At 39.4% G+C, this 13,233-nt stretch overlaps 1 protein-coding gene across 1 annotated transcript in view; it reads left to right on the plus strand.

Annotated features, from left to right (window-relative positions):
- plcl5 (phospholipase C like 5) overlaps positions 1-7,471 on the plus strand; it is a 273,874-nt gene extending 266,403 nt beyond the window's left edge. Inside the window, exon 6 of the mRNA XM_055152945.1 lies at positions 6,523-7,471. Within this exon, the coding sequence (XP_055008920.1) occupies positions 6,523-7,047 (525 nt within the window). The 3' untranslated portion in view covers positions 7,048-7,471. The remainder of the gene's footprint in view (positions 1-6,522) is intronic.
- The last annotated feature ends 5,762 nt before the right edge of the window (positions 7,472-13,233 follow it).

The following is a 13,233-nucleotide window of genomic DNA, read 5'->3' on the forward strand; positions in this document are numbered from 1 at the left end:
TAATTGGAGAACAACAGGCTGTAAACGTAACATATTACCAAACTCTCCATCTCACTCCAAATCACTAAATCCATTGAATTCTTCATCCTCTGTATCACTTCTGAGCAACTCTGCAACTTCCGGAGGTAAACAAAGTGCCGCTTTATCTTCTACGTAGCTGTCGTCAGACTCAGCATCCAGTTAGAATTATTACGGCCTTTCTGAATCCCGACAGGATGGTTTCAGTTGTCTTTAAAGACAGAAGTAATAGTGCGATCGACTGACATGATACAGACAGGACAGAGGCTCTTTCTGCAGGAGACATACGCAGTAGAGCCAAGTGACAGAGATACAGGAGGAAAAGAAGTAGCAGATACTGACCCACAAGTCTGGAGCGCCCTCTCATGGCTGCCAGTGTGAACATTTTAATATACAAGTCACTGGACCACCCAAACCATGAAAAAAAGTGTGACTTGTAGTCCGAAAAATACAGTACTGAGCAGTAGTAGCAGCAGCAGCAGGAGTAGCAGTTCTAGTCGTAGCAGCTGCAGTAATAGAAGTATTAGTGATTTTTTTTTTTGCCATTGTCAGAGAACAAAATTCACAAACTATGAAACAGCTTCATAACAACAGGCGTTAAAATGATTTGAATCTGATTGAATATAAATAATATAGTATAGACAGAGCAAGTAGTTGTAGTAGTATTAGCTGTAGTGACTTGCAGTATAAGTACTTTTCCTGCAGTACAGCTTTGAGCTCTTGTCACGTTGTTATTTGGTCGGTTTGGTCAGTGTAGGAGCAGATCTCAGAGCTGGATTCACCGGTGAGTCATGACTTACATAATTGGATCTTTGTGTATGACTTATTCAGGCTTCATGTTTAAGAGCACAAGGTTAGACAAGAGGAAATATCAAGGCTGCCACGGTTATGTATCAACTATATATTTACAGTTATTTATTCAGATTCACTGCGTAACTTTCCTGCTTGTCTCCATGGAAACGTTACTGTTTTACGCATTAAAGGGCTTGTATTACTCTATTTTCTGATCTACTTTATAATGTTGTTTCCTCATCACATTAACACACAGACTCTGAATATTTAGGCTATTTTAGTTCTTCTCTCAAACAGGAAAGGCTGTGTTCCACCTTGTGATGTCATGCACTAATACAGGATGTGCTCTACTGTGTTTTTAAACTCCAGACACTTTCACTAGAATAATTTGGATAATTTCAGCCCTAGAATTGCCAAACTCTGCTGAATAAAAGGTAAAAGGGTCGCTGTTGACTTGAAAATGACCACTTTATGACATCACAAGGTGGAATAGAGCATTTTGAGGATTGTGAATGAAACAAAACACAACTCGAGGTCTGTTTTTGAGGAGATATTAACATTCTAACATGGCTTAAAGCTCAAAAGAGTCAATTTTACATGATATAGGACCTTTAAAATCAGTTTTATCCATCTATCGCTTTTCTTCCACTTGTCCAGGGCCAGGTCCCGGGGGCAGCAGTCTAAGCAGGGACTCCCAGACTTCCTTCACCCCGGACACTTCCTCCAACTCCATTTTATATTGCTCAAAAATACACTAAGAGGTTAAATGCTAAATTATTTTGACTAAAAAAACTTTATACACGAAAAACTGTTACGATGTTTACGATCAGTCGTGGGTTATGAAACAAAGGAGCGACACTTTTTAGCCCAAAGAACAAAATAACGTGCCGGGCGGTGCCAATCCCTACTTTTAAATGTGTGAGTCGTAAGGACACTGTTTGAAAACTTTCGATGAGTTCTTTCGATGATTTGAGCTCAGCTGGTGAAGGCTTTAAAAACCCGGAGGAAAAATGAAAGATGTCACACACGGTCATCACGCCCCGCTCAGCAGCAAACGAGAGAGAGCAGGCCAATTGGTGCCAACTTTAACGTCCGCATATCGCACGCATCTGTCAGGAGTGTCTGGCCGAAAACAAGGTGCAGGTTATGGACTGGCCGCCTTATTCTCCCAATATGAATCCGATAGAACACCTCTGGGACAGTCTGGATCGCCGTGTGCGCCGTCGTATCCCACTTCCAGCAACTGTCGCGGCTCTTCGTACTGCTCTCTTGGAAGAGTGGGACGTGATTCCGGTGGCCGAAATCAACGCGCTTATCACGTCTATACCACGTCGAGTGCGAGCGTTTTTGGATGCAAACGGCGGACAGACAAGATATTGACATTTGTTATCTGTGGCTGAATTTTACTTTTGTTTTGTCGATTACCTTTTCTACTGTGGGTTTTGTCCTTTCATGTTCAGTATCATTCAAATTTGTAACACCGAATTCATTATTAAATTGAGAAATAATATCGAAAAATTAGACTGTTGCGTTTTTAATGCCTCTTAGTGTACCTTAAAGAAAAGACCTTGAAAATGCAGTTATATTACAGATGCAAAGATACGTCTCCACACCGCAGATCTGCCCTGTATCTCGGCTTGGTGACTCCATCTGCTTGTCTCCATGGAGATAAATATCATATAAGGAACACTGTTGGGAAAGCATTAACGTCTTCTTTGATACAAGCACGTGAAAAGTTACGCAGTGCACCTTTAAGTCTGATCACAGTCTGCTTTCCAGTCACATGCCAAGTCATACTTATATTCAGAAATAACCTTAAGCATGACTCTTTTCTGTTCCTGAAATGCATCAATCTTTATTTCTGAGAGTATCACTGAGATGAATCGATGCAGCGTGATTGAAACAGGAAGTAGTCTAGGCATACTTCCTGTTTGGCTCCCGTCAGTTCAATATAGGTCACATGAAGAGACTGCGTGCGTCCGTGTGCTCACAGCATCTAACAGAGAGGCCTCCGTCTGTATGAGAAATGAGCAGCGAAACCCGGTCGCTCCAAAAATATGTTTCAATATTTTAATCCAACATCAGAGCAGTGATCTATGACTCTTTTAAGTGAACTGGATTCATTCCAAATTAGTCTGGAAAAGTCTCGCTTGCAGAAACTGGAGGATGGTACCAGAAATCTTCATTAATCATAATTGTGGTTTAGAATCATAATTCTAAACCAGAACTAGTCCTGGTCTAGTTCTGCTTTAGTCCTGCTTTAGTCCTGGTTTAGTCCTGATCTATTTCTGGTCTAGTTTTGGTTTAGTCCTGGTTTAGTCTTGGTTTAGTCTTGGTTTAGTCCTGGTTTATTCCTGGTTTAGACCTGGTTTAGGCTTGGTTTAGTCCTGGTTTATTCCTGGTTTAGACCTGGTTTAGGCTTGGTCTAGGCTTGGTTTAGTCCTGGTTTAGACCTGGTTTAGTTGGTTTAGTCCTGGTTTACCTGGTTTAGACCTTCTAGGCTTTTAGTTTTTAGTCTTTTTAGGCTTGGTTTAGTCCTGGTTTAGTTTTGATTTATTCTTGGTTTAGTCCTGGTTTAGTCTTGGTTTAGTCTTGGTTTAGTCCTGGTTCAGTCCTGGTTCAGTCCTCGTTCAGTCCTGATTCAGTCCTGGTTTAGTTTTAATTTAGTCCTGGTCTAGTTCTGGTTCAGTCCTGGTTCAGTCCTGGTTTAGTCCTGGTTCAGTCCTGGTTCAGTCCTGGTTTAGTCCTGGTTTAGTTTTGATTTAGTCTTGGTTCAGTCCTGGTTCAGTCCTGGTTCAGTCCTGGTTTAGTCCTGGTTTAGTCCTGGTTCAGTCCTGGTTTAGTCCTGGTTTAGTCCTGGTTCAGTCCTGGTTTAGTTTTAATTTAGTCCTGATTTAGTCCTGGTTTAGTTTTAATTTAGTTCTGGTTTAGTCCTGGTTCAGTCCTGTTTTAGTCCTGGTTTAGTCCTGGTTTAGTTTTGATTCAGTCCTGGTTTAGTCCTGGTTTAGTTTTGATTTATTCTTGGTTTAGTCCTGGTTTAGTCTTGGTTTAGTCTTGGTTTAGTCCTGGTTTAGTCCTGGTTCAGTCCTGGTTCAGTCCTTGTTCAGTCCTGATTCAGTCCTGGTTTAGTTTTAATTTAGTCCTGGTCTAGTTCTGGTTCAGTCCTGGTTCAGTCCTGGTTCAGTCCTGGTTTAGTCCTGGTTCAGTCCTGGTTCAGTCCTGGTTCAGTCCTGGTTTAGTCCTGGTTTAGTCCTGGTTTAGTTTTGATTTAGTCTTGGTTTAGTCCTGGTTCAGTCCTGGTTCAGTCCTGGTTTAGTCCTGGTTCAGTCCTGTTTTAGTCCTGGTTTAGTCCTGGTTTAGTTTTGATTCAGTCCTGGTTTAGTTTTGATTCAGTCCTGGTTTAGTCCTGGTTCAATCCTGGTTCAGTCCTGTTTTAGTTCTGGTTTAGTCCTGGTTTAGTCCTGGTTTACTCCTGGTTTAGTCCTGGTTCAATCCTGGTTCAGTCCTGTTTTAGTTCTGGTTTACTCCTGGTTTAGTCCTGGTTCAGTCCTGGTTCAGTCCTGGTTCAGTCCTGGTTTAGTCCTGTTATAATCACAATCAAAGAGCTGCATAATTTCATCAAACTGCATCAGTGCAAATCTGATGCGTGTTGCCTGTTTTAAAGACTGAAGCGATTTCAACTGAAAACATCACATTTTTTTTTTCATTTTTTAACACAAAGTTACAGCTTCGACGTCTCCCCTCGTGCCATGTTACGATCCACTTTATGCCATCACATTTTTAAAATAATCTTCAACATCTGTTCACAAGCCTCTGTCTCTTTGAACTTCTGGCTCTCACCTCAAACAGAGCGGAGACGAGCCCATCAGACGCCACCTATAGAAACAATCCCTGGAAATGCACAAATTCCTCAAATGCTTCAATTATCTCTTAGAATTCAACATTTTATTTCAGAATTTTATCATAGAGCCTTAATATTGTGCACATAGAGAGAGTGAAATGACAGATCGAGATGTTTATTGTGTAATACTGCCCTCTAGTGTTTTGTTGTAGTAATACATTAGACGGCAAAGCTGTTGTTACTTTTTTCAGGATTTCAGTAGTAAAGGCATGGCACCTTCATTTCATCATAGTTTAATATATTTTTAAGTAACATTTTGAAATCTATAGAAATGTTAAAGTTGGATTAATTTCATTTACTGTTTTCATAAGTAAAAACAAAACCAGCTGGAGAATGTGAATGCATGCATTTTTTACCCAAGATTAAGGGTGGGCAAAAATATCAAAAAATATTGAAATATTATATCGTATCATTTAATGTGTTGATACAGTATCGATATTGTGGGCTGCTGTATCAATATATCACCAAGAGTATTTTTTGTATATTTTACGAAATTATTTTCTTACAGCGCTACAGTTTTGTTGCTTGTTCAGAAGAAAGAAACTCGTTTATGCGACACATTTGACATTTTCACTGTTTTGATGATTAAAATGTTTGTGTTTCATATGAACTTTGCACAAGAAGTGGTTTAACAAAGACTTTTAGTATCACAGACATGATTTAGCCTTTATTTTTATTGAACCGTATCAGATCAATTTGAAATATATTGTATCGAATTGAATGTGCACTGTATCGAGATATGTATCGTATCATGACCTATGTATTGCTGTATGTATCGTATCTGCAACTTCTTAATGATACCCAGCACTACCCAAGATCATCTTTTAGGAATGAAAACAACAGAAGCTTAAGAAGTTGCATTTTGCTAAATTATCTTGGGAGCTTTAAGCCATGTTATGATGAGCTCCACAAAAACAGACCTGAAGTTGTGTTTTGTTTCATTCACACATGTTTGAATAATTTGTCTGTCTACATTTTCAGAGCTCAAAGTGATAAAATCTAAATCTAAAAAATTTAGCTTTTGATGCCACGACGCAGTAGTTTTCAATGTACCTTTACCGTCAGTTCTATAGAGACTAGGGCTGGGTATCATTAAGAAGTTGCCGATACGATACATAGGCCACGATACAATATATATCTCAATACAGTGCATTTTCGATTCGATACAATATATTTCAAATTGATCCGATATGGTTCAATAAAAAATTAAAGGTTAAATCTTGTCTGTGAAACTAAAAGTCTTTGTTAAACCACTTCTTGTGCAAAGTTCATATGAAACACAAACATTTTAAACATCAAAACTGTGAAAATTTCAAATGTGTCGTATAAACAAGTTTCCTTCCTCTGTACAAGCAACAAAACTGTAGCTCTTTAACAAAATAATTTTGTAAAATCATTATTATTATTAGCAGCCCATCGATACTGTATCATCACATTAAACGATACGATATATCAATATCAATATATCAATATATCAGTAAAGCCCTGAAAACCCATCTCTTTAAAAAAAAAAACTTTCATTAACTGTCTTTTTCTCTTCTTTGTCATTGTTTGTCTTCCCATGTAAAGCGTCTTTGGGTGTCTTGAAAAGCGCTATACAAGTGTTATGTATTATTATTATTATTAATAATATTTCAATATTTCTGCACACCCCTAGTATGTGTGAATGGAAACAAAACAGAACTCTAGGTTTGTTCGTGATGAGGAAACATAACAGCTTAATATGGACCTTTTAATAAATGCAGACTCTAGAAAAGTTACATAAAGCTCCTGTAACCATGGTAACCATTGTCTGGTCTGTCTGTGTGCAGGGCCAGGCCGACCTCCTGAAACACGCCAAGAGCGAAGCGCTGGACACTCTCCGTCAGATCCACTGCGCGGCGCAGTCGTGCGGTCTGAGCAAGAACGGCACCGCATCCCCACAGCTGCCCCACCACCACCACCACCACCCCCCCCTCCACCAAAATCTATCCCTAAACCTGCCCCAAAACACGCCCCAAAGCCTGCCAACTACCCCCATAGCGCCCCAGCCCCTCCTGACCCCCGAGCTACCCCAGCAACCCCCCGTCCAACCGGCCCTCTCCATGCAAAACCCCAAGGTCCACCCGCAGCCTCCGCCGCCCCCTCTGCTCCAGTATCAGCCCCAGATTCAGAGCACCACCCTGGCTTACATCCCCACGGCGCCCCCCTCCATGGTCCAGCCCCTCCCGGTCAAACCACCAGCCTACCCGCAACCGCCGACACTACCACAGTATCACCAGCAGAGGGCGGCGGACGCGATACCGGAGAAGGACGGCGCCGCGACGATTGTGGGGCAAACGGTGGGGCAATGCTGACCTGCAGCCTGCGCCCACAGAGCCGCCCGCCCAGAGGAAGCAGACAAACAGGAAGTAGAAAATAGGAAACAGGAAGTAGAGGGGGAAGGACAGGAAGTGGTACCAGTGAGGAGGACCAGACGAGCTCGGAGTGAGACGCAGGTTTAAAAATACTGGTATAAAAGGACAGTACGAGATTTGAAAGAGATGGGTAGATATTGAGGCTGACGTAAAAAAGAAGTTGTTCTGCTAAAATAAGTTAAAAGAAAATAAATATAAAATAACAGGACAAAAGTAGAAAATATTGATTTGTTTAAAAAAAATTTAAGTCCAATATTTATTATTATTATTACTGGGCAATTGGATTAATCAATGACTATATGTGTTTTCACTGGTACTTAATTTCTATTGCTATGGTAAAAGTTGCCATGGTAATTTTATTCTATTTCCGACAAGTAAAATCTGTGTATCATTCGTTCATTAGTTTTTCAAAATAAAACCAAAAATAAGAAAATGAAAAAAAAAACAACTATTTTCTTCATTATTTGTCTCCAGAACCAAAATTTAAAAATGGATAATGATTCGTTTTTTTAATTTTTCGATTTTGTGTTTAAATGAGTAATGGAAAAACGAATAATGGCTGTTTCCCGTTTCCGTGACTTAAACTGCGAAGTTGAACTTTTGCGCCGCATATGGACTGAATCAGGACTGCACCAGGACTGAACCAGGAAGGATCCCAAGACCGATCCCAAGACTGAAATAGGATTAAACCAGATCTAAACCAGGACTGAACCAGGACTGAACCCTGACTAACCCTTTCCTGGTCTCAGTTCCGCTCTCAGTCCTGATCTGCTCCCGGGCTCAGTCCTGGTCTCAGTCCTGGTCCCAATCTGGTCCCGGTCTCAGTCCTGGACTCAGTCCCAGTTTAGACCCTGTTTAGACCTGGTTTAGATCTGGTTCAGTCCGTTTCAGCCCTGGTTCAGTTCTGTCTTAGTCCTGCTTCAGTCCGTATGCGGCGCAAATGTTTGGCATCGCATCTTAAGTCATGAAAATGTGAAACGGTCATTATCAATTTTTTTTTCATTATTGAAAAAATGACAAAATTGAAAACTGAAAAAACGAATCATTATCTTTTTTTTTTTTTTTTTTTTTGGTTCTGGAGACAAATAATGAATAAAATAGTTCTTTTCTCATTTTCTTATTTTTGGTTTTATTTTGAAAAACAAATGAAAGAATGATACGTGGATTAAGTAATTACGGATTAAGTGTTTTGTTTTTTTATTATGGGCATTCTTTTCTTTTCTTTTAAAATATCAATTCTATGAAAAGGACTACTTTATGGTACTTTAAATTAAACTGACAAACCACATTTTAACAAGAACTAAACCTAGCTTAAATTTCTCAAAGAATCGGTCCTGCTTTCTGAGCTTTTGTTGTCTTTTTAAATTTAACTTTTATAATAATTAATAGGACTAATTATGTTTGTTTTTAAGCATGTGTTTATTTGTTATGTTTTTGTCCTTGTTTTTATTCTTTATTCTAATTTCAGCTCTTCTTTCTAAATCGGTAACATATTTCAGCAGCACAGAATATTTGCTGTTTCTAGTTTTAGGTCTGAAAACACTTATTTTCTTGCTTTATTCTTCTTCTAGTGTTAATTCTGGTTTCAAACAACATTGGGCACATCCTGTTTCTGCACACTTTTCTTCCTTCAAGCGAAATGGAGCAAGGCATGTCCTAGTACTACTTATACTGCATCTGTCGATCTCTTTCTGAAAATTCCGTACTGTCCCTTTAAACGGTGCGAGAGCCTAGAGACCTGGCAGTCCGCTCACACCTCTGCAGCTGCAAAAATCACTCCGTTTCTCAGTTACAAATAAACAACCATCATTTGGGCTGATAACTCTGGCTCATTTTCACTGTCGGATTGTACTACTATATGAACCTGGGTGGTATGGATGAAATGGCTTCCTTTTGGGCAGGGATACGAGTTTCAGCGCTACACCTCTCGCTCTGTGGGTGCAGGCTATACCTCATTTTGGGCATTTTGGGGATGCCGCTAACTTTGCCTTCTCATTTTTATACTTAGTTTGGCATGTCTTTGGCTTTTAGTTTCTCACAATACAGCACTGTGCAAAAGGAATGGACGTTTTTTTATATGAATATGTGAAAAAAAAAGGTGTAACAGTGTTCAAAAATTATTATTGATTTTAATTTGTCATTAAATTTTCATTTTCGTTTAATTCTGATTTAGTATACCCAGATTAAACTAAAATAATTGTAATAATAGTCATTGAACAGTGTAATTAGATATTTAATGAATCAACCACAGGATAATTCTACAAAAAACATGGTTAAAAATGTTTTAACTGTCTTACGGTTAGGCCCTTTGCAGTGTCCAGACCAGGTTTAGGCCTTGTTTAATTCATTTAGCACATAGTTTAAGTTAGTTTACCTGGAGACAGACGACACAAACAAGTTTTACTCATTGGTGGTTTTCATATAACATTCAGATTCAGATAACATTGTATTTTACCCATCGATTTTATCTATTTTATGAAATATCCAAAAAGTAAACTCACAAATGTTGAATCTGTTATTTTCAGATATAAATTAAACTCTAGGACTCACTGTATTACAACATAATCTTGCATTTTAACCATTTTAATTTTAGCTGCCCCATCTGTATTCATTAATATTGATCTATAGAATGCTCTGATGTCATCTGAAACCCACCAATTTATTATATAGTACGTTGCCATTTATCTAAAAAAGTCAAAAATTTTGGGTCTGAAAATTTTATTTATTGACTAGACCCAAGAACTCTGTATATCAGCAGTTTTCAGTAGGTGAGGCCCACCTTCCCTGGGGGGCGCCAAAGAGCCACTGGGGAGGTGCGACACATGCGGACTAAACCAGGACTGATCCCAGAACTGAACCAGGACAACACCAGGACTGAAGCAGGACTGAACTACTAAAACAGGACTAAAACAAGACCAAACCATAACTGAGTGTAAGGATCGGCCCAGAGGTGCACCCACGTAGACTGCTGGGTGACCTCAAGCGAAAGGACCGGCGCAGAGCTCCGCACCCCACGGGGCTAAAGTGTAGCTGCACTCTGCGGACACCCTCCTCCACGGGCTCGGGGTTCTCTCTCTCACTCGCAAGTCCAAGATTAGTCCTGGTTTAGTCCTGTTTTAGACCTGGTTCAGTTCTGGTTTAGTCCTTGTGACCTACTGATGTTCAGTGATGGTAAAAGTCGCCTCAATTAGGCCTGCAAGAAGTTGGAAATTATTTGCTGTTGCAAAAAACTGCTGTATATTACCACAAAAATCTGATTTTTAACAATATACATTTTACCTACCAACCCATCTGTATTAAATGTTATTGGCCCATAAACGTTGTGATGTCATCTGAAATCCAGCAATACTGACAATCCAGGCCTCACGTGAAAGGCCCAGAATACATTTACTGAGCTTCATAGGCTGCACTAGCACTGACTCTTTGCACTGATCCTGACTGATAGCACTGATTGACTGGTGGTGCTGGGTTTTGATGATTCAGATCAGAGAGAGGCATTTTAGGTCTAAAACAACTGCATTTCAGTTTTGAAACTGGCAACACAAATGAGAGATTCTGTTTTCTGATTGGAAACTGACCAAAACACCACAGTACAACAGAAACAACAGAAACATCCTGCCCAGTGTTTTGTAACAAAGAATGAATCAGCATTAGAATTGTTATCAGTAAACATTTCTAGTGGAGAGACCGTCACCTGCTCGTCTCCATGGAAATGTTATTGCTTTGTCTTGAATGTATCTATCACATGGGAGAAGCAGGTTACTGCACTACGCTACATTACAGTTCAGATCTGTGGAGAGTCACCTCTATTCACAGAAGGAATTATTGTTTTTTTGAGCAATAGAAACACTCATAATGATTAATGCTTGTTGTATATGTTTAATATGAAATCACGGAACCTTCGAGGCAAACCAATAACATCAGCACCGAGACGAGCGAGCGGCAGACTGGACCAGAAAAGTCACGCGGTGCACCTTTAAATCGCAATAACTACTTTCTAATGGTCATTTTTTTTGCGCAGTGCTGTATATTTTTATTATTATACCTAACAAAATGCTTTTTAGTGAATAGAACTTTTCTTCTGTCTTCTTTTTAAATGCACAAAGTAGACGAGCACAATGCAGGGAGTGGTAGTCGTAATAGATGACGTCATAAACATGCTCCTAAAACGTGGGAGGGTGCATGGAGTTCACCAGCCAATCAAAAAACTGGAATGGACCGGTCTGACCAATAGGAGCGTCTTACTGCTGTCACCATAGATGTAAACTTATTGTAAAATGTATGAAGGGTATATATTGCTATTATAATACGAAATAATAATGGTATAATAATTACAGACAGAGATATAAATAATGATAATAATAATAATAATAATGAAAATGTTGTTAGTTTTGTTGAAATGTCCTTTTTTAACTTTGTTTTCACTTGAACAGTTATTAATATGATTTGACACTTGTGGTAATTTGATGGGCACACGAGGGTCAGACTAAACCTAATGACATGTGTTTCACTGCAAAATGAGTGTACAAACTTCTCATTAAACCGGCTTCATTGTTTGACCTGTCTGAGTAACTGTTATTGTTTATTACTGTGCGTGTGTTATGGTGTTTATGGAGCTGAACAGAGACTGTACTTTTGGTTCCGGAAGTACATATAAATTCCAGTATTTTTTCCCATAAACTTTCAGAAAAATTGCAGGTTTGAAAGCTTATGTTCTAAAGTTATTTTTTCAACATTATAAAAGATCAGAAAATAACATAATATACTGTAGGCCGGGGGTCTCCCACCTGCAGCTCGCCAAACGATTTCTGAATTACACATATTTTTTGGACTATAAAGCACACCAGATTATAAGGCACAGTATCAATCATGTTGAATTCTCTCGTCTATTTTCATACATAAGGCACAACGGTTTATAAAGTTCATTAAGCGAAACAAACGGACAGAAACACTTGAGACTGATCCCTTAGCCCAGGCGTCCACGATCCATTTGCAGATCTTGGCCTAACTTGCCCGGCGTTTCCTTCCTGTCTTGGTGAATGTGGATTATGAATGTGAATGTCGGTGGATAATTTAAGTTTATATTTCCTACGAGGACTCCCCAAATATACATTGAGTATTAATGTGTTTAATGCAGCTTTGTGCACATTTGTTTACATTTTACAGAAAAGAAACTTAAAACCACATGGCTCATTTGCATAAACTATAAGCTCTGAAAAAACAGCTCGCTCCTTGTGTGGCGATGCAGTCATCTTCTGTCGGATTAACTCCGCGAGGCTCCTGACTACGGGAGCCGTAATGCTCCAGCAATCCATCAAGAGGTGCGGCGTCGTAGTTTTAAGTCGTACTAAAACATTCTGACAGATTTCTGAGCGCCGTGTATCACATAAAATCAGTTCGAGGTCAGTGAGCACAACCAGATTTAGTACATAAGGCACACCGGATTATAAGACGCAGTGTCAATTTTTGAGAAAGGATTTTAAGTGAAGATTTTAAGGATATTGTGGTGAATGACTAAAATGTGATGAACTACCTTTGTTTTACAGGTATCTAACTGTTCCCCATCGAACACGTTCCTATGCTCAATTTCGTGTAGGTCTTTGGCATTTTCTTTTTGTACAGGTAGCTCAGTGGAAGGAAGAGGTTGGAGACCCCTGCTGTAGGCCCTTTAGCTGACGTACGACTATAAACATTTTCCACAGGTACTATCCACCAAACCAAGTAATAAAAAATATACTGTAGGTTTTATACTATTTCCACATTAGTTACCATATAGCTGATTAGCCTTATATAATAAGAGTGTAATCTCTCATTCGTCCAAGAGTGATTCATTGTAGAGATGGTTTCGAGTAGTTCTATTCACACTTGCTGGAAGACGTTTGGAAACATGCAGATGATGACTTTCGGTGTAGTTACCGACACCGGGCACGTGATAAAACCATGGACTCAGCAGAAGCGTCTTCACAACCTGCCAAAGCTTTCCATGGGGGATGAGACTCGAATCGCAGCTTCCATGTCACTTCCAGGCAGCTGGTGGGAACTATTGATCTGACGAACATAACGGAACGCTACAATGACATCTTTTTTTTTAACGTTAGACAAATTATAACACACAAATGAATAGGC

This window comes from Boleophthalmus pectinirostris, unplaced genomic scaffold (genome assembly GCF_026225935.1).
Source record: "Boleophthalmus pectinirostris isolate CB_2022bp ecotype Guang Dong unplaced genomic scaffold, ASM2622593v1 HiC_scaffold_17, whole genome shotgun sequence".
NCBI classification, from domain to species: Eukaryota; Metazoa; Chordata; class Actinopteri; order Gobiiformes; family Gobiidae; genus Boleophthalmus; species Boleophthalmus pectinirostris.